This window comes from Symphalangus syndactylus, chromosome 7, assembly GCF_028878055.3.
Source record: "Symphalangus syndactylus isolate Jambi chromosome 7, NHGRI_mSymSyn1-v2.1_pri, whole genome shotgun sequence".
NCBI lineage: Eukaryota > Metazoa > Chordata > Mammalia > Primates > Hylobatidae > Symphalangus > Symphalangus syndactylus.
In genome coordinates this window covers 124,289,334-124,310,055 of record NC_072429.2, presented here as the reverse complement: position 1 = coordinate 124,310,055, position 20,722 = coordinate 124,289,334, and the positions used below count along the sequence as shown (strand labels likewise).

At 50.0% G+C, this 20,722-nt stretch overlaps 1 protein-coding gene across 1 annotated transcript; it reads right to left on the bottom strand.

Moving 5' to 3' along the window:
• Positions 1-5,081: 5,081 nt before the first annotated feature.
• On the bottom strand, positions 5,082-13,571 carry TRIB1 (tribbles pseudokinase 1). Its single transcript, XM_055287237.2, has 3 exons — positions 12,232-13,571; positions 9,887-10,179; positions 5,082-7,487 (listed from the first exon to the last, which is right to left on the bottom strand). The coding sequence occupies exons 1-3, from the start codon at positions 12,589-12,591 to the stop codon at positions 7,022-7,024; spliced, it is 1,119 nt and encodes a 372-aa protein (XP_055143212.1). The 5' UTR covers positions 12,592-13,571; the 3' UTR covers positions 5,082-7,021.
• Between the last annotated feature and the right edge of the window lie 7,151 nt (positions 13,572-20,722).

Genomic DNA, 20,722 nt, shown 5'->3' with positions numbered 1-20,722 from the left:
TGCCACGTTCTAGAAGGTCACTCAGATCACACCAACAGGCACCCAGGAAGCTCAAGCTTCAGGTGAAGGCCTGAGGGTGCTGAGTCAGGAGTAGCTTACAGCTACTTGGCTATTAATTTCCCCAGTCTCAGCCTTAGTTTCCCCTGGCTGAAAAAGGGAGAAGTGCAAACTAAATATCTTTTTACAAATAAACTTTTGACCAGGCGCGGTGGCTCACGCCTGTAATCCCAGCACCTTGGGAAGCCGAAGCAAGCGGATTACCTGAGGTCAGGAGTTTGAGACCAGCCTGGCCAACATGGTGAAACCCCGTCTCTACTGAAGATATAAAAATTAGCCGGGCATAGCGGTGGGCACCTGTAATCCCAGCTACTTGGGAGGCTGAGGCAGGAGAATCACTTGAACCTGGGAGGTAGAGGCTGCGGTGAGCCGAGATCATGCCATTGCGCTCCAGGCTGGACAACAGGGCTAGACTCCATCTCAAAAAGAATAAATTAATTGAAAAATAAACTTTCTATTTTGGAATAGTTTTTAAAGAAAAGTTGCAAAGATGGTACAGGAAGTGCCTATATATATATATATATATATACACCTCATTCAGTTTCTTCTAAGGCTACCATTTTACATTACCATGGTACATTTATCATAACTAAGAAACCAACATTAATGCATTATTATTGAACTCCAGACTTCATTCTGACTTCACTCATTTTTCCAATAATGTCCTTTTCTCTGTTGCAGGACACCATATTGCACTTAGCACTAAATTATTTATGCACTCCGCTCCCAGTTCTAAAAACAAACAGCAGTAAGCCTTCACGTTAAGGGTAGAAAATGAACGCTGTGCTGTGTAACTTTGGGCAAACCACCTACCCTCTCTGAGCCTCAGTGTCTCTAAGTGTCTTAAGCTACAAAAGGGGTATGATAACAGTACTGGGTCAAGGGGTGCTGTGAGGTTATCACTTGCTAATAATTTATGTGAGGCACTTAGCAGGGCCCTAAGTGCATCGTGATCACTCTCTTGGCGTCTCTCCACTGGTAGAAATCATACACAGAAATCAGGGCTGACCCAGCATGCTGTACTCTCCTTAGTAAAAAATCTCCCAGCAAAATGGCTGCTCCAAAAAGAAGACATCATGTTGCTGGCCTAGCACATCAGACCCGATGTGGAAAGCACAGGGCAGAAAAAGGCAAAGATCTAAAGTTTTGCATTCCAGGGTTAGAGTTTCACCCACCCACTCATTAGCTGTGTGATCTTGGGCAAATTCTTCAGCCTCTGGATCTCAGCACCAACATCTGGTCAATGGGGACAATGCATCCTCTTCACAGGGTTGCTGAGAGGGTAGAATAAGATGCGCACTGCAGAACATCTAGCAGGATTGAGAGGTAATGCTTCTAGGACCACTAAGTTGTTGACTGCAATCAAATCATTAGAGAATCAACTGAAATCTGATGTGGGCAGTTGCCAGGAGTTAGTAATGAAATCCTGCTCCTCTTTTCTGGGTGTGGTGGGGATCCTCCTTTTCCCAGTCAAAGCCATGCTGAAAAGCCAACTCCATAATCTTCATTGCTGCAATGCCTGATATGGTTTGGATATTTGTCCCCGTGAAAATCTCATGTTGAATTGTAATCTCCAGTGTTGGAGATGGGGCCTGGTGGGAGCTATTTGGATCATGGAGGTGTATGCTTCATGAATGGCTTTGGGTCATCCCCTTAGTGATAAGTGAGATCTTGCTCTGAGTTCACACAAGATCTGGTAGAGATCTGGTCATTTGAAAGTATGTGGCACTTGGTTGGGCAGAATGGCTCATGCCTGTAATCCCAGCACTTTGGGAGGCCGAGACGGGCAGATCACTTGAGGTCAGGAGTTTGAGACCAGCCTGGCCAACATGGTAAAACCCTGTCTCTACTAAAATTACAAAAATTAGCTGGGTGTGGCGGTGGGTGCCTGTAATCCCAGCTACTAGGGAGACTGAGGCAAAAGAATCACTTGAACCAGGGAGGCAGAGGTTGCAGTGAGCTGAGATCATGCCACTGCACTCTAGCCTGGGAAAAGAGTGAGACTCCATCTCAAAAAATTAAAAATTAAAAATAGATGAGCAAATAAGAACCAGGCAGACTGCCCATTCACAGTCATACAGCAAAAAACTTTGGAACTAGGAAGAGATCCTAGTCACAAGACTTCACTTCTGTGCCCTTGGCTCTTTGACTTAGAGGTCCATTAGACTCAGCTGCTAGGGGATAGCCATTCATCCACCTACCAGTCCACTCATCCATCCATCCACCCACCCACCCACCGATGCATCCAATTGGCATGCATATACATATGTATATTAATATATATATTATGTATAATATATATGTGTATATATATACACGTGTGTGTGTGTATGTGTGTGTGTGTGTGTGTATAAATAATAGAGATGAGGTTTTGTTGTTGCCTAGGGTGGTCTCCAACTGGCCTCAGATGATCTTCCTGCCTTGGCCTCCCAAAGCGCTAGTGCTGAGATTACAGGTGTGACCCACCACACCCAGCCCATGTTGGCTTTTGACAAATTTCTTGTGGAAGGCACTGTGCTGGTGCTGAGGAGCCAGGGGAGAACAAGACTGTCACATTCCCTGACTTCTTGGAGCTTTCCATTCAGTGAGCCAGAACTGAGCCTCAGTCATCTATTTCCCAAGGGTCTACCACAATGTCTGGCACATGGTAGGTGCCCCGTAAATGTTTGTTGAATGAATAATGGATTGCTCATCTTCCATAATGCCTACACATTTATAATTCACATACTGGGTCATTTGAAGACATTTGTGGAGCTAAAAATTCAGTATTTGTATTTGTCTTGAACCACTTTCTCTCATCATTATTCTTACCAGGAGACTTTGTGTGGTGGTGTGTAGACAGAGCAACAACATTGGGCATGGAATCCAAAGACCCGAGTTCATATCCCAGCTCTGAGCTGCTTACTCCTGAGTAGCTACTGAAAGATGTTTGAGCCTCAGTTTTTTCAACTTCAGGGAAATATTTGACTTGCCTATTTCACTCATGTGCTGTGACTCCCTGGGGAGGAGAGGAGAAACTTCCAGAAAATATGACACGAATAAGAGGTTATTGAGATGTTACTTGGATGACTTCCTCAAATGACAAGTATGTTGAGGACACAAGGGAAAATAAAAGCAGCCAGCTTTTCAGCACACTCATTCTGACCTTGTATAATTGAACTGGTTGCAATTGCCCCAGATTTGTTCCAACCTTAGAAGAGATTAAATGTATGGATTTGTGGTATCACATGTCATCCCAGCCAATCCTGACCCATATTTCTGTCCATCTGGTGCATGCAACAGTACAAAGAGGTGTTATAACCTTAATTGCTTGCAAAGTCTTTTGAAATCCTTAGATTAAAACCTCGGTGAAGTCCATAGTATTAGCATCCTGAATGCCCAAGAAGTCACGCTGAGCCTCGTCTGGGTTCGCTGGAGCAGGCAACAAGGTCTGTTGTGAGGCCTGCTTCAGGAACTTTGGGGTTTAAAGTCCTATTCATGGGATGGCCAGAGACGAATCCCCAACTTCCGAGTTCCTAAGCTACCCAGGCATTTGGCCATTTCCCACGTTGCTTCTGAGATGATTTTTACATTTCTTAAGTTCCTGGGTCACAAGGCCTGAGCTGCTGTAACTTCAGTGTCATACATCTGCTTTCCTGGCTGATTCAGCCTGAGTCCTAAAAAAGGGTAATTGTGTCATCACTAACTTCTGTCCGCCTCTTCGTATGAGTCCAGAGTTGATGAGTTGGTCCTCATCCTAACTTATACAGGTTAGAATTAAAATTCCATCCCATAGTGGTTACGCTTAGAGCAGGCACCAGGCAAAAATTGAAAAGGGCAGGCAGAGGTTCCTGAGGACTTCCCAGTGTTTTGCTTTCTAGATCTATTGGTTATGCCTGTGTGTTGTTTGTGAAAATTCACTGAGCTACACACTTACATGTGCATTTTTCTGTTGTTACACTTTACAATGTGAAGTATTTTTAAAAATCAATCCGGATACAAATTTACTTCATTTAGACTAGCTTCTGAAGTGAAGCTATAAATAGTTAAGCTATAAACAATAAAAAACCCTTTTCCTTTCTCTACTTTTGTGATTCAAATTAATGTCACCTTAGTATTTTCCTTGCTTCCATTTCCATTTTCACACTTATAGAAAGAAAAAAGTACAAGAAAGAAAATGCCTTGCTTGGCCGGGTGCAGTGGCTCACGCCTGCAATCCCAGCACTTTAGGAGGCCGAGGTGGGTGGATCAGGAGGTCAGGAGTTCCAGACCAGCCTGGCCAATACGGTGAAACCCCGTTTCTATTAAAAATACAAAAATTAGCCGGGCATGATGGCGGGCGCCTGTAGTCCCCGCTACTCAGGAGGCCAAAGACAGGAGAATCACTTGAACCTGGGAGACAGAGGTTGCATTGAGCCGAGATTGCGCCACTGCACTCCCAGGGCGACAGAGTGAGACTCCGTCTCAAAAAATAAAAAAAGAAAATGGCTTGCTTAGCCATTTTAATTAAGTCTAATGAAGGGGGATTGGTTCACAATCCGAAGTCCCATGATGCCTCCAGAGATCTGTGTGAACCTCTGCAATGATAACAAAATTTTGTTTTATACATGTGACACTGTTCTCAAGAGTGGTCATAGCTTTATCAAATTCTCAAGGGTCCATGGCCCAAAAAAGACAAGCTGATTTTTACAACTCAAGGTTAATTTATGAATGCTCGTCTTCAAACGTTTCTTGATTCTGATTCTGCTATGAAAGAGTATAAAAAATAAAAAATGTTTCCCGAGTCTAAATTCAACACAAAGCACGCATCAACACCCAATGGGCTTCATCCATCAAAATAAATTTGCCCACTGAAATGGAAAAAGCAAATGGGTTCAAGTCTGCCAAAGGTCATTGATGATCCGCATCATCTCTACTCTTCCACCTTCCCCTTGCTGCCCACCCCCAACTAGACTATAAGCCCTGACGCCAGAGACCTTTGCAACCTCTGCATGAAATTGCAAAAGGCAAAGCAGATTGAGCTCGAATGAAATTCACCACACCTATTTACGAAACCAGGTTTATTAAAATTTCTCTACAAGTCAGAAACGGCCATCTCACTGTTCACATATATACACATATGTACAGGAAGAACCTAGTGTTTCTAGCTTTCCCGACAGAAGCCCCTGCCAGCCCAGAGTCCTTAGTCGGATAATGTATCACAGATACAACAGTCGAGCAACCACGAGAGCATTTAGTGCGACAGAGGCCTCTGTCCTCCCTCTTCTCAAAGTCCCATGATTCTGTCAAGGTAATATTGCCAATAATCATTCACATTTCACGTGGTTTTAGACACGCAGGTTATTCAGACAGACACAGACAACAAAACAAGCCTCAAAGCCAGAACAAAACAAAACAAAACAAAATCGGACATAGGTATAAAAGGTAAAATATATGTACAAAGTACACAGTACGTGAGGTATACACGGCATTCTCACAATGCATGTTAGTAGTTTGCCTAGGCGTAGCCCTTAAAGATGACTGCCTGTTTTTGTGCCATTTCTCAAAATACAGTATATTTTGTTTACCCGTTTAACCACCTGATTTCAGCACTGTCCAAGACAGTTACTGATATTTCATCTGAACTTGTTTTTTAACGAAAGTTGCAATTTCTCCATTAAGCTCTATCTTTTGTAGGGGAGTGAGTTTCCATCTCTGGATATATCTAACAGAGGCCAGATTCCCACCTACAAAAGAAGCTGAAAAGGGGATTTCTGCCTTGGGAGGTGGCAGAAGGAGGAAAGAGATTGGACCGGATGATTTTTAAAGTTCCTTCCAACTTTGAAGATTTGGGGTTTGCTGTTTCACTCCAGAAGCCGATTATACAGACGTATTCATAAACCACACATTTGAAATATTAACAACCCATCATGCAAAACTGCAGATGCACACACAATGCCAGAGGCGGACCATATCTGGGAGGGGTTAAAGTATAATTCTGGAAGTGAGTTTGAGAATCACAAGACTATCCAAAATTCACTCTCTTCAAAGCACAAAGATGTTTAATGTCTGCTCTTGGGAGAGGTGGGTGGGAGCCTCCTTATCTTTCTTCTCCTAGACAGAACGCTCCACCCTGAGATGGTCTTGGGGAAAAAGTAAAGGGTAGGTACTAACATATTTGGAAGGAACTTAAAAAGCTAATAGTTTCCAAGCACTCAAATTATTTTTTAAAATCTGGAGTCTCTCTGTCTGAGCTCAGAGTTCTGAAATCGTTGGGAGATGGAATCTTTTGTGATACTGTTCCACGTTCGGGTGGTAAGTGCTTTTATAGCTAAAGGGGCAAAGTGTCAAGGTCAGGGAGAAGGCATTAGTGCAGATGAGGTCTTGGCAGGAAACAGCGGAGAGTCTGGGTTCATGGTTCCGTCAGGCTCCTGAGCAACTTAAAACAGTCTGCTCCAAAAACGGAGCAGAGTCATTGGTAAATGTGAGTGTGAAGAAAGGGTGAGTGTTAAGCCAAAAAAGGAACTTTCCCATCAGAGAAGCTGCGGTAGCATGTCTAGCCACCAAAGATGAGTTCAAAGATGGCAGATTTATTGGCCCAATTTGTCACCCTGTTAAAAATACGGTTATGACCCAAAATATGTCGTTGTGCGATTTGCTTTTTCTCCCATTCGAATGCTCAAGTTTATTACACACTTGACCACCGGGTGTAAAATGTCCATACTCTTTGCCCTCCATAAAAGATGCGGAACTCCCAAATCCAGCAGAGATAGTTGGTGAGGGTTCCTTAAGGGAAACAACTTTGCAGGGCAGCCAATCACAGCGTATGCTGCTCAAATCAATAAAGGCACTCATCCCAACAGAGAAGAGGAGGCGCCATGCCGAGTTCAGCAGCTTTCATCCTGATGCAGTCATTATCTGGTTGGTACCACGCCAAAGGGCCTGTCCATCTTTAGAAATGGAAATGCCAGGTGTAAGAATTATGAGGTTTCTGAGGTTTTTGGGATTAGCAGAAGAAGGAACTAATGTCACTGTCCTCCTGGTACTCTGGAACGATCTGGTCTGAAGTTCCTGTTTCTGAGTCGATGTACCCAGGTTCCAAGACGGACTCAAACCAGGGGTGCAGTAGGATCTCAGGGGCAGTGAGTCTCTCGGAGGGCTCCCGTCTCAAGAGGCTGCGAATGAGGCACCTGGCTTTGGGGGAAATGTGTTCAGGAATGCAGAACTGTCCACGCCGAATTTTGGAGAAAAGGGCACTGGGGTCTGAGTCATGGAAGGGGTATCGTCCAACCAGAAGGGTGTAGAGCATCACCCCCAGGCTCCAAACGTCCGCAGCCTTTCCAGAGTAGGTCCCAGTGGTGTTGAGGATCTCAGGGCTCACGTAGGCTGGGCAGCCATGTTTGTCTGACAAAGCATCATCTTCCCCCTTGATTATGTGTGTGTCTTCTAGACTTTCTAGTCTGAGCTGAGTTCTGCAAGAGACAGGAACCAAGCCATTATTTCCACACCAGCTGCTATGAAAAACAAAGCCTTCCCAATAACAGCGCCCACAGGCACTAACAGCAAAGGCTCCAGGAATGCTATTTACCCCTTCGTCCAATAAGCAGTGCCCTGCAACTACCGAGGGCTCGTGATTTCACAAACCAACACGAACTGCAATAAATGTTCGCAAAGTATCGACAGAGCGCCTGGGGTGGAGGGTATGATGCAAAGCCCCAAATAGTATTCACAATGCTAGAGCTTACAAGAGATATCCTAATAGGAGTTACGCAATTTACTAAGTTCCCATTGCAGAACTGGGAGCCTGTCTCAGAATGCTGCATTCTCTACAAAAGCTATCAGGGAAAAGCAGTATATCCTACTTCTTCAGGGAGGGCCTGAACATCCTACGAACCCAATCTTCTCTCTTATGACTGCCGGGGCTACCTGGACCCACACTGCATTACAGAACACGGAGCCGAAAGTCACTGCTGTTGCACACAGGTCATCAGCGCTGGTGCCCACACTGATACATGCACATGGAGAGAACTTTGTCCACCTGGGCCCAATCTGCAACAATTCGAGTGGGAAAGTTGCAAGGAATGTTAATTACATTTATTGGGGTGTTTAATTGCAAAGAACACTTTGCCTGGACAGAGAGGTTATGCGAGCAAACAAAAGTGGCTGATGAATTTCAGGGACGCAGGGCCCCTGAAATTCTTACATAGGGACACACACTCCCCCTGGGATGGCACATCAACAGGTGAGCATATGTATTCTACAGGGGGGTCTCTGTTCAGGTAACAACTAAAGTCGAAAACACCTTCAGTCAAAGGCTCTCTTATGAAGCTGCAGGTGCCTCCTTATTCAGAACCAGCCACCCAAGTCTCCTGGATCCCCCAAAACTCAAAGCCATGTGGTGGGGAAGCTCTAATATCCGGTGAAACCCTGTCTCTGCCTGCTTCTCTGAAATAGCCCTGTTTCAGTAAGTCACTTGTGAAGTTAAATGCAAACATTTGGTACTGGCTGATGGGTCAATTCCTTTTCCTCTCAAAGGTCTGCTTTTTTTTTTTTCCTGCCTTCCTGTTCCCTGGAGTGTAGTATACATGTGCTAACTTCAGTATGTCCTCAGCGTGACCTCCCTGTCGTTATGTAAAATACCCATTGGTTCTGTAAACGGAAAATATGACTCAACCCACACTGTCTGTCCCTGATTGGCTGCTACAGCACTAAAACCCTGCACCTGTGCTGGTTACACGAATAGCGTCAGCCTGACATTGCTTAACCCCCGGGTTGCCAAACCCCATGCCCATGATATTCTCCTGTGCAATGCAGATTTCAAAAGCTAGTAAGGAGGTGTGTAAGGCATGTTTCAGAAAATGCATCACCATATCAAAGGAGCATGTTCCAGGAATTACAAACTTCTTCATTGCAAACAGTTTGCTTTTCTTTGCTAATCAGTGTGTTCCAATAATTATTGCGAGGTCAGATACAAAGTCATGCTTTATGACAGCTCAACCCTGTACTGTTTCGTATGCTCTGGAGTCAAAGGTAAAAATGCACAGGTGAGATAAGCCCACTTCTTACAACAAACTCACTCACTCTCACCTCTACAATGTTACAGCCTTACTGCTCGTAATCTTTCCACAAGGGATGTGGCTGGCTCTTAAAATCAAGTGTGGTCTATCTCATGCGGCTTCCTGAATTCTCTAGCTGAAACCTCAGCTTTGAATCTTAATGCCTCATTACTCTCTTATCAAGCTCATCTTGTTCTTTATGAGGTAAGCTATGATCTATATTTAGCAAGCCATCCTAACCAACTTCCATCTACTATTCAATGTGGCTATTTTCTGAAGACGGATCCAAACAAGCTGTCTAAAAAGTCACCAGAGAATGTGACGTTACAGAGAACCCGGCCTGGGATGGGAGAGGAATGCCGTGTGAAACAAGAGGGCGGAATTCTGCATATATGACAGTCTCACTAGCTCTGTGAAACCTTCCAGGTACAAAACAGCACTTGGCATAAGCGAAGATTTGAACACTTCCTTCAGAAGGCAATATTGTAAAAGGCAGTTTAATATGTGTACCCCAGACAACTGACCTTTCTGACAACAATGGGGAATGAACCTGATCCTGGGGTAGGAGAGGAAGGGCGCCCTGTCAACACGTGCCATCCCACAGAAGCGCCACGGTGTCCCCAGACCCCGTCCAAGAGAATGCAGAATAAACCAACCTTGGCTGTGACTCCTCAGGAACAGAAGCTCTAAATACTAAATCTGGGACATATAAGCCCTTGACTTTGTTTTGCACCAACACACAGCACCTAACTACACAACCTGCACCTTCGCTTTGGTTCCAAAAGGCCACAGGAGAAGCTGTGGCGGCCGCTCACCTCTCCTCCGTGGAGAAGACGAACTTCCTAAGCTTCAGGTCCCCCAGCACGATGGCTGACTGGTGGCAGTGGGCGACGGCGGAGACAATCTGCTTGAAGAGCCGGGCGGCTTCCTCTTCCCGCAGCCTCTTCCGGCTTCGCACATAGGAGTGCATGTCCCCAAAGTCCTTCTCAAAGAAGACGTAGGCCTTGGTTTCCCCAAGGATCACTTCCACAATGCCAGTAATGTTGCTGTGCGATGGCAGCTGGATGTAAGGCCTGATTTTGTCCTGGTAGTGTTTAATGGGAAACACCTGTAGAGAGAAGGGGGCCCATTTAGGGGGCTAGAAAAGCAAAGGCCGCCTCCCAAACCCCTGAGGGAGCTGAGCAGAAGTTCTCAACCTTTGGGCTTAGGATGTGAGTAAGTTCCATTCACCTACTCCGTTTCCTCTGCCACCTTACCTTACGCAGCCCCAGCTGCCCCTGACACCTTTAAAACCAGTAACACCTAGAGCTCTAGACTTGCAAATACCCAGAGGGTTACCCGCTTTCACACAGATGATTTGAAAGAACTGTCTCCTGTACATGTTCCCATCTTCCATCAGCCCCTGAGAGCTAAGCAAACCCCCCACCCTCTGTGGCCCTTTCCTGTTTGCAGGCCACACTAGTTGAGTGGCTGATAGAAGGAAGCCCCTGGCCTGTCCAGGAGCTGAAAAGCAGTCCCTGGACGTACATGTGCCTCCTGCAGACCCAAAGTGCTCAACACAGAAAGGGCACAGAATGTGGTGACTCTGCAGCCTCCAAGGGGAAGCAGGGGCCAGAGAACATGCAGAGCTGTCATTAATCAGAAGGAACAGATGACTTGGAGGGGGAGGCTGGGACAATGCAGCCTTAAGCAACCTGCCCACAGTCCGACTCAAGTGTAAGCAGCCTTGAGTTACAATTCTCACAGGAGGGGTATGGGATCCTGCGAATGGGTTTTTCACTTGTTTGTTTATTCCCCCATACCCGACCCCACCCCTAGAAATGAGTAGCAATCTCCTCTCTTCTAGGAAGCTGGCTGGTCTCTTTAAAGACCTTTTGTTTAGTCCAGTTACTCATATCCTAGACTCAACTGGAAACGGTGACACACGGGCTGTCACCATCTGGATTCAGCTATTATCTGCTCAGAGGAACTGGAAGGGGTTGCACAATGGCCAGACTCACCCCACCTCTAAGAGGCCTGGCTGCTCTGGCACCAGCTAGAAAAATCCCCTGCTGCCCCCTCCTCCCACCCCATCCCATCCCACCACACACACACACATGCTTGTCCCAGAACAGCTCTTAGCCCCAGTCATGGAGAAGAAAAGGTTTTTTTTTTTTCTCCCTATTAAACTGGGCTTGATCATGCGTTTGAAATTTCATTCGGGTTGGGCAGTAGGTGGCAGCAGCGAGCCCCGGGACGGGGTCGGGGTGTTGGGAGTGTCAGGTGAGTTGCGGAAAACCCAGAAGCGACTTAACTGGGGGGTGATCCTATTTTTCGGGTGAAAAGGAGCAGCCCGAGGGTGCTCTGGGGTGCCTCAAGCAGGGGTGTCACGCTCGCATAGACTGTGGGAACGTTCTGCGTCTACCCGCGCAGGAGGAGGACCCGGCGGATCCTGTTTCTAGGAGCTGTGTCTCCTCCTCCTCCTGGATGGGATCCCTATGTTCAAAGCAAAATCGCTGGCTGGAAAATAAAGTGAATCGAAGCGAGGGTTCCTGGCCGGTGTGGGCTTTTCCACATTTCTACTCCGAGCAGATTCCTCCGCCTCGGGTAGATGACTCTGGGACTGCTCCCTTGGGAGGGCGTGTTCTAGTCCCAGCGCGGATTCAATTCGGAATCCCCAAGGCAGGAGCCGGACACAGTCTTCCAGCCCCCTTACCACCTACAACTGAGCCCGGGTGCCGTGCAAGCCCGACAAGAGAGCTGCCAGCTGCTCCAAGCTCCTAGGAAGCACCTACTGCAGGGCGTCCTTCCAGGACATGGCGGGGGCGGGGGGAAGGTGGAGAGCGAGGAGAATGAGAGAAGGGGAATGGCATGGCCCTGGAATCCGTTTCAATTCCACAACTTATATGGAACGCCACGCGCTACACTGGGCGCTAAGGAAAGGAACAGATAGAGAAAGCCACTGAACACTGCACTTCCTCTAGGCGCCCCCATTATACCACTCCATGGGAAACCCCTCAATCCACAAAAACGTGAACCTGGTCAAATGGCGTCTTATCTGACCCAATCTACTGATCCGCCCTGTGCCCAGCCCAAGCGTTGGCCGGACCCCAAGGACCTTTGCCTACCACCCCGTCCCGCGCCCTCGACCCCAGCCGGGTCCTGGCCCGGGAGCACCTACCTTGCAGCGCAGCTCGCGGCCAGTGTGGATGCACAGCGCCCGGGACACATGCTCGCGCTCGGCCAGGGGCAGCAGCAGGTAGTCGGCGATGCGGCTGGGCCCCGGCGCGCTCCCGGAGCCGCCGCCGGCCCCCGGAGCGGCAGGCGGGGGCTGCGGGCTGCAGGGCGAGCCGGGGGGGCTGAGGTAGTCCGGGGGGCTGGAGCACTCGGAGAGGCGCGGGCACTTGGCCGCCACGGCCGCCGCGTCGTCGGCGTCCAGCAGGCGTTTGGCCGGGACGCCTCGGGCGGCTGGGAACAGCAGGGCCGGGCCGCGGGGCTGCGAGGCGCCGCTCATGGCAGAGCGCACCGGACCGACCCGCATCCCGTCCTGGGCCGGGGTGGCCCCGGCTTTTTAAGTCCCGGGATCCGCGCGGGAAGACGCTGCGGGCTTGGCGCCGGCTCCGCGACTTCTTCCAGCTGGCGGGATGGAGTTTGCAGACTGGTCTTGGCTCGGCCCCCACGAGGGGCAAAGCAGGAGCCGCTCCCTGGCGCTCGCGTTGCACGCGGGGACCACGCTGGCTGTGCGTCCGGGGGGCGGAGGCCGGCTGGAGTCCCCGGACCCCCGCAGGCAAGGGCTCCCGGAGCCTCGCTGGGGGCGGCCGCCACTATTGTTGCCGAGGCTGCCGACAGTCCGCGAGGCAGAGGCGGCGGCGGCAGCGGCCAGCGATCCCGGGGTCCCGAGCCGCGAGGACAGGATTCAGCAGGCTCAGCGGAGCCACGAAGCAAATGCACTTCCCAAAGCGATGAGTCTCGAGCAAAAGCCGGGAGAACTTTTTCGCGGCGCTCGGGATCCTGCGCGCTCCTGGGCTCCGGGCGTGTATGAGAGGGAGCGAGACGCGCTCAGAGAGAGTGACTGTGAGTGAGTGTGAGCGCTGCACCGATCCCGGCCAGTGCACTCCTCCTTCTCCTTTTCTTCCACCTCCTCCGCCTCCCGGTGACTCACGCTGTATACACACACACTCACAGGCCGGGCTGTGTAAACAGTTGGGAAGCCGGGTTGTGCAATGAGGTGGCTGCGACGACTCCGGCCCCGCCGCCCGGCGAGCAGTCTCCCGAGCGGAGGGAGGAGACTGGGGGGAGGGGAGAGGGAGCAGGAGGTGGGGGGAATGGGGGTGGACTGAGGGCTGGGGATGCTCCGGGCAGCGCGCGCTCGGGCGCAGGTGGTGCGTCCCGGGCCGGCCTGGACGCGCGCACACGCCCCCCGGGCTGGGCTGGGCTGGGCAGAATGCGGCGCGCGCGCCCTCCGGCAGGCCCCCAGCTCAGCGGAGAAGCCGAAGGAGGGGGCGGAGGAAAAGTTCCCGTGACGTAAGGGTCCGAGGAAGTGGGCGGGAGGGGCGGGGCCGCGGGGAGCGAAGCGACCGCTGATTGGTGCGCGCGCCTCATTCACAGCAAGCACAATGGGCTGCGGGCGCGAGGCGGGAGCGCGCACCACGGTTCTCTGCACCCGCCGCTCGCTGCAGCCCTGCGGCGACGCCTTTCGCCCCGGGGATCCCCCCACCGCCCAGCGCCTGGGGAGCTCTGGTTGGAGCCGTGGGCTCCGCAGAGGCCCGGCGGCAGCGGAGGAAGGAGGGGGATAGGGAGGTGATGAATTCCAGAATCAGTCATTCACCCCCACGCGGTAGTTCCGGGGAAGACCTGTGCGTGGTAGTGGATGTGGCTTTTTTTTTCCCCCTTTTCCTGCCCCCTCCCAGCTCTAATCCCTAGCGTCTGTTCGCTTCCACAAATAGAACCTTCTGTTGGATGAAATAAAAGCAAACACTGGGCCTTCTGCGCTGCCTCCACCTCCACGCCCCCCCAACCCCCCCCCGCTCCTGCCGCCCGCCCGGATTGCACGGAAATAGCTTCTCCAGGCTCCCGGGCCGCCCCTTCGCGGTGACTCGCAGAAAGCTTCCTGAGCCAGGGCCGGTGGGAAACAAAGGATGTGGGGAGCGGGCGGAAGGGGCCCACGTGGCTGCTGCCGGATTCCTACTCCCTCCCCAGCCTCCACACGCGCCGCAGGGTCTAGGGCCTGAGTGCCAACCTGGGTAGGTGGGTAGGCTGGTGGAAGTCATTCTGGCCGCTGCCAGAGATACCGCCTGCACCCGGGCAGCCCTGCCTGGTGCTGCGCATGCATTCATTCCGTGTGATTTGGGTGAGCATGAAAGTTGTGCGTGAAACAACTTGGAATCTGTCATCTTTCTTTCTTGAGTGAACCAGGTCAGTTTGGAGTCCCTGGGCACCCAACAATATAACTGTTATCAGAGAGCCCTTCCTTGCAGTTCTGCTAAATACTTAATTTTCTAAAACCAGGTCGAGCCCCAAGAATAAATCATTTTCCTTATTAATTCTCCATTCATTCAACAAATACTAATTAAGCATCTACCAAGAGCTAAACACTGGGAATTAGAAGGTGAAAATTAAAATAATAATAATAGCTAACATGAATCGAGGCCTACAATGTGTCGGACACTGTTCTTTGCACTTTACACGTATTACTTCAGTTTTCCAGCCACACTATGGGGTTATTTTTTGCTCCATTTCACAGGGAAGAAACTGAAGCCTTAGAAGGATGAAGTTACGCCAAGCGTGGTGGCTCACGCCTGTAATCCCAGCACTTTGGGAGGCTGAGGTGGGCGGATCACCTGAGGTCAGGAGTTCAAGACCAATCTGGCCAACATGGTGAAACCCCATCTCTACTACAAGTACAAAAATTAGCTGGGTGTGGTGGGGAGCGCCTGTAATCCCAGCTGCTGGGGAGGCTGAGGTGGGAGAATCACTTGAACCTGGGAGACAGAGGTTGCAGTGAGCCGAGATCGCGCCACTGCACTCCAGCCTTGGGGACAAAGCGAGACTTAGTCTCAAAAAACAAAAAATAATAATAATAAAAATTTTAAAAAAGCAAGAACGAAAGATGAAGTTACTTGCTGCGGTTAAGTAGCTCATAAGGGGTGGTGCGGTCAAGCTCCTAAGCATTTATGGCGACTGGAAGGAGAGATTACAATTTGTAGGGGAAAACGGGAGTTAGGGAGGACTCTAGAAGGCATTTGACCTGGGAGATGTGTGGGGGCTATGAGGGAGTTGCTCAAGGGAGAGTATGAATGGTGGGAGGCCGGGCCAGGCAAGGGGTGTACGGAAGGGCAGGGCTGGCAGGCCAGAGAAACTGTAAGGGTGGTGGGAGCTGAGCCTGCAGAGGTCACCCGGGACAATGTTGGGAAGGGCTTGAAAGCCATGTTGCACTTGGTCCTGTGCCCAGAGGAGAGCCCGCCGAAGAGTGAGTTTGTTTGTTTGTTTGTTTTCAGACAATCTCCCTCCATCGCCTAGGCTAGAGTGCAGTGGCCCAATCTCGGCCCACTGCAACCTCTGCCTCCCAGGTTCAAGTGATTCTCCTGCCTCAGCCTCCCAAGTAGCTGGGATTACAGGTGCCCGCCACCATGCCCGGGTCATTTTTTATTTGTAGTAGAGACGAGGTTTCACCATGTTGGCCAGGCTAGTCTCAAACTCCTGACTTTAAGTGATCCACCCACCTCAGCCTCCCAAAGTGCTGGGATTACAGGCTTGAGCCACCACACCTGGCCCCACCTACATTTTTTTTGTCTTTGAAGATTATTCTGTGCCAGAATGTAAGATCCACTGAGCTTCCAGCACATGAATGGCAAACTCAGCATGGCCACTGAGCATCTTCCTCCCAGGTGTGTGCCTCCTTCTCTGCCTCTTCTGAGAGAAAAGCATGCCACCATCCACCCAGCTCCACCCACCCAGGGGCCAGGATCACAGGAACTCATCGCGGGCTCCCCTTTAAATCCGCCTTTTTCCTTTCTCCCACAGCCCACCCTAGACCTGTGAGCTCTCAGTGCTGGGCCCTACCCCGCACTGTTCAGCTCCCTGGGCCTGGCCCTCGAGAGTGCTACTTCCCAGGCTCACTTGCCCATTGGCTTCCAGCCCAGTTTGCCCAGTGGGAGGTCCAGGAGGGAGATTGGAAGGCAGGAGGAAGAAGAGAATGCCCAGGCTACTATTTGCTTCAGGCAGCGGCCACACCTCCTCTGGGGCTCCAGAGGAGGCAGCCCCTCGCGTGGCTGCTGCGATGTGCTGCCCAGATCCTGCTGCCCAACTGGAGGATCTGTTTGCCTGGCTGCTGGGAGTGCATATCAGGAGCTGTTCTGGAAATTGCCTTGACTGAGAAGAGCCACTTTGCCGGAGGTCACACTGCCTTCCCAAGGGTCCACATCCAGTGACTGCTGATCATGGAAGAATAAAGGTCCCCTTGTCCCAACTTGGGCCACCTGTCCAAGGCATCCCAGCTTCAGAGGTCCCAGATTGGGTCAATTGAGGCCTTCCTAAAATTGCATCACATCCCAGCTTTTTCCTCTGCCCAATCCTGTTCCTTCCTCCCCCTCTTCCCACGGAATCCCCTAATAAACCTCTTGGAGGCTGGCCTGCCTCTCAGAGTCAGCTTCCTGGGGAGTTCAACCCGTGAAACCCCTTCTTCATGGTCCGAGCTCACTCCAGGGACTCTGGCTTCTGGGAACAGGTGAAACCACCTTTGTGGCAGCGGCTTCCAGATGTTGCTAATCTCTGGGTGGCCCCCAGCATCATGTTTTGTTCTGTTTTGTTTCTGCCCTTTCTATGCCTTTGTAACTAGTTTTCCACATAAATTCTTTCCACTGAACTTCCTGGCCTGAGTTCCATTTTCCTACCCAGACCCTGTCTAATAGAAACCCTCTCCCTTTCCCATGTTCGGCCCTCTCTCCACTCCCATAATCCTAGTTCACAACCTTCCCCTGGATTCCTGCAGTAAGTTCTCAATGGAGCCACTCATTCATCCCTTCAACAAACATTGAGCCCCTACTTGGTGTCAGCACCCACTAAGCACTGGAGACACAGTGATGCACAAAACACAGTATGTCCTGTATCCCCTTGATCCATCCCCCACACAGCTGTCGAGTCACTTTCCTAAAATCCGAATGTGATCACACAAGGTACTGACCTAAAACTTGGAGGGACCCCACCCCCAGATAAAATCCAAACACCACAGTATGGAAAAGTAGGCCCTCTTCCAGGCCCACTTCCCTTCCAAGCCTCACCTTTCTTGCCTCCTCCCCTCTGTCCTACCCATGCCAGCTCCTGGCAGGGCCCCAAACCTGTCTATCTGTCAATTCACATCTCTGCACTTCAGCCTGCACTGTTCCCTCCCACTGGAATTCCCTCTCTTCCTTTTCCAAGGAAAGGAACTCTTACTCATCCTTCAAAACACCATCTGGATTTCCCCAGCACCTGCAGTCAGATCTCAGTGTCTTACCAAATGCTGTCAAGTCCTCTGTCCAACTATCTCTCACGACCCTTTCCACACAACTGTGTTCCCAGAGGGCCGGGGTTGTGTCTTGTTCATTCGTGTCCATCCAGCCCCCAGCCCAGTGTCCATTATAAAAGAGGGACTTAGGCCAAGCACAGTGGCTCACGCCTATAATCCCAGCACTCTGGAAAGGCTGGGCAGATGGATCACTTGAGGTTGGAAGTTTGAGACCAGCCTGGCCAACATGGTGAAACCCCGTCTCTACTAAAAATACAAAAATTAGCCAAGCGTGGTGGCAGGCACCTGTAGTCCCAGCTACTCTGGAGGCTGGGGCACGAGAATCGCTTGAACCCGGGAAGTCCAGGTTGTGGGGAGCCGAGATCGTGCCCCTGCACTCCAGCCTGGGCAACAGAGCAAGACTCCATCTCAGAAAAAAAAAAAAAAAAGGGGGGGGAGGGGGGGTTTAGTAAGTGTCAACAGAATAAATGCACTCCGGGGCAGAGGGTCACCCACAAGGAGAGCCTGAGGTGACAGATGGAGAGGGAACACTGGACTTCAGACAGAGACAGGGGCTGGAGAGCAGGGCACGGATTTCGGAGTTAGACGTCTGGCCCTGGAGAGGTAATGGGAGGTGGGGTGTTGGGGAAAGCAGGGGCTTGTGGGGCTCCCAGCCTGCAAGCCAGGGAAGATGGACATGGACCTTTGGCAAGGCCCGAGATCAGGCAGGCCAAGGCACAAGGCAGCTAAAATTGTCTTCATTTCTTTGTGGAGGGCTTCCCTACTGGTAAAATCTGGACTGAACTTCCCTCGGACTTTTCAGATACTCACTTGAGGAAGCCAGGGCTCTTTATGAGCCTCGGTTGTCTCACCTGTGAAATGGGTGTAATAAAGGCCTGGTTTTCCTCCCCTACACAGTTTAGTTTCGTTGTGGAGATGGAGTTTCATCATGTTGCCCAGGTTGGTCTCGAACTCCTGGGCTCAAGCAATCCTCCCGTCTCCGCCTCCTAAAGTGCTGGGATTACAGGTGTGAGCCACTGAGCCTGGCCTCCTCCCCTACACAGTTCTTAATGGAAATGAGGAAGTATAAATATGTGGAAAGTACTTTTGGATCATCCAGCCAGACCCAAATGGGGGAGATTATCAGGTATGGGCGTGCCTTGATTTTGAACAGTATTCATTTAGTCAATAAATATTCGTTAAAGACTTGCTATATGTGAGAATTGAAAAAAAAACAAAAAGCCTGTACTATGAAACTCCAAATCGACAAATGCAAATATCTAAATAAATAGGGCGGTAATTAGGAAGTCATTCTTCCCATATTAAAAGGTCTCTACCAAGTGATGCCATTCACAAGCTCCTCTGGTGCATTTATGATGAGGCCTGAAAGCCAGAATCACCACTGATCATGCCTCGGCATAATGCTCAGCTGATGCTAGATGCTCAGTACATGTCCAACTGTGAGAAAATTGATTTAACTCTGACTTTTCAGGAGCTCATGTATTACGTAACATGGGGAAACCTGTATCGATTTTTTTGGACAAGGTTAGACTGCTGATGACCTCTGGCTTGATTCATTTTCATTCATGCCAAGGTAGATGCATGGCAGCAACATTAGGAAGGCTCTGAGTGTTCTACCCATTCTAAAATAGAAATCCTTAGAGGCCAGCGCCCCCAGTTTCCATCTCCCTGTCTCATGGCACATGAGGCTTTGTAGCCACACACAGAGGGTATGCGTCCAGTGCATTATGCTCCCTGACCTTACATTCTAAAAAATAAAATGAATTAAAAAGTTTGGGGGCTAGGCGCAGTGGCCCACTCCTATAATCCCAGCACTTTGGGAGGCTGAGGCAGGCAGATCACTTGAGGACAGGAGTTCAAGACCAGCCTGGACAACATGGCGAAACCCCGTCTCTACTAAAAATACAAAACATCAGCTGGGCGTGGTGGTGCACACCTGTTGTCCCAGCTACTCGGGAGGCTGGGGCATGAGAATCATTTGGACCTGGGAGGCAGAGATTACAGCAAGCCAAGATTGCACCACTACACTCCAGCCTGGGTGACAGAGCAAGACTCTGTCTTAAAAAAAAAAAAAAAAAAAAAAAAAAAGAGGAACGTACTTAGGGAAGACAATATATCAAAAGTTAGGAAAGACAAAAACATGTATTGTGTTCCTGCCAATTCTAGACACTTTCCTGTTGTTTAATTCAATGTTTAAACAATCATGGAAAATAGCTATTGAGCTGGATGCAGTGACACACACGTGTAGTCCCAGCTACTCGGGAGGCTGAGGCAAGAGGATCATTTCAGCCCAGGAGTTCAAATCTAGCCTGGGAAATGTAGCAAGACCTTTTTTTTTTTTTAAAAAAAAAAAAAAAAAAAGGAAAAAAAGAAAGCTGGGCGCGGTGGCTCTTACCTGTAATCCCAGCACTTTGGGAGGCTGGGGCAGGCAGATCACTTGAGGTCAGGAGTTTGAGACCAGCCTGGCCACCATGGCGAAACCCCATCTGTACTAAAAATACAAAAAGTAGCCAAGCATGGTGGCAAGCGCCTGTAGTCCCAGCTGCTCAGGAGGCTAAGGCAGGAGAATCGCTTGAACCTGGGAGGCGGACGTTGCAGAGAGCCAAGATCATGCTGTTGCACTCCAGCCTGGGTGCCAAAACAAGACTCCATCTCAAAAAAAAAAAAATTGTTATTACCACCATTTTTACAGATGCATAAATAGGCTCAGAGAAGCTGATTAATTTGTCTAAGGTCACACAGCCAGAAGGTGGCAAAGTTGAATTGAACCCTCTTAGGGCTGAATCCTAGCCATGCCTTTTCTGCTTTATACACTGCCTCAATCTCCTAACGAAGAAAAATTCTATCCAAACATTTCTCTTTCTTTAAGAGCACAGGAAGCCTTAGATTTGCACAGGCCTAACATCTGTGGAGGCCTGAACAAGAGTATAAACAGAGGCTTCTGATCTGTGACCTGTTGTCCCTTATCTTCCCTTCTGAGCTTCTCTTCCCTCCTTCAGTCCTCACCATGTAGGGCCTCCAGGGCCTGCCCTGGAGATCCCAGCTGACACATCCAAACCCGATCCCCACACACACCACACACACACCCCTTGGCCCTTCCTTGACCACCCATAGGCCTAGAGGTCCACACAGCAGAGTCAACAGGTCGTCTTGGGAAAATGGGACC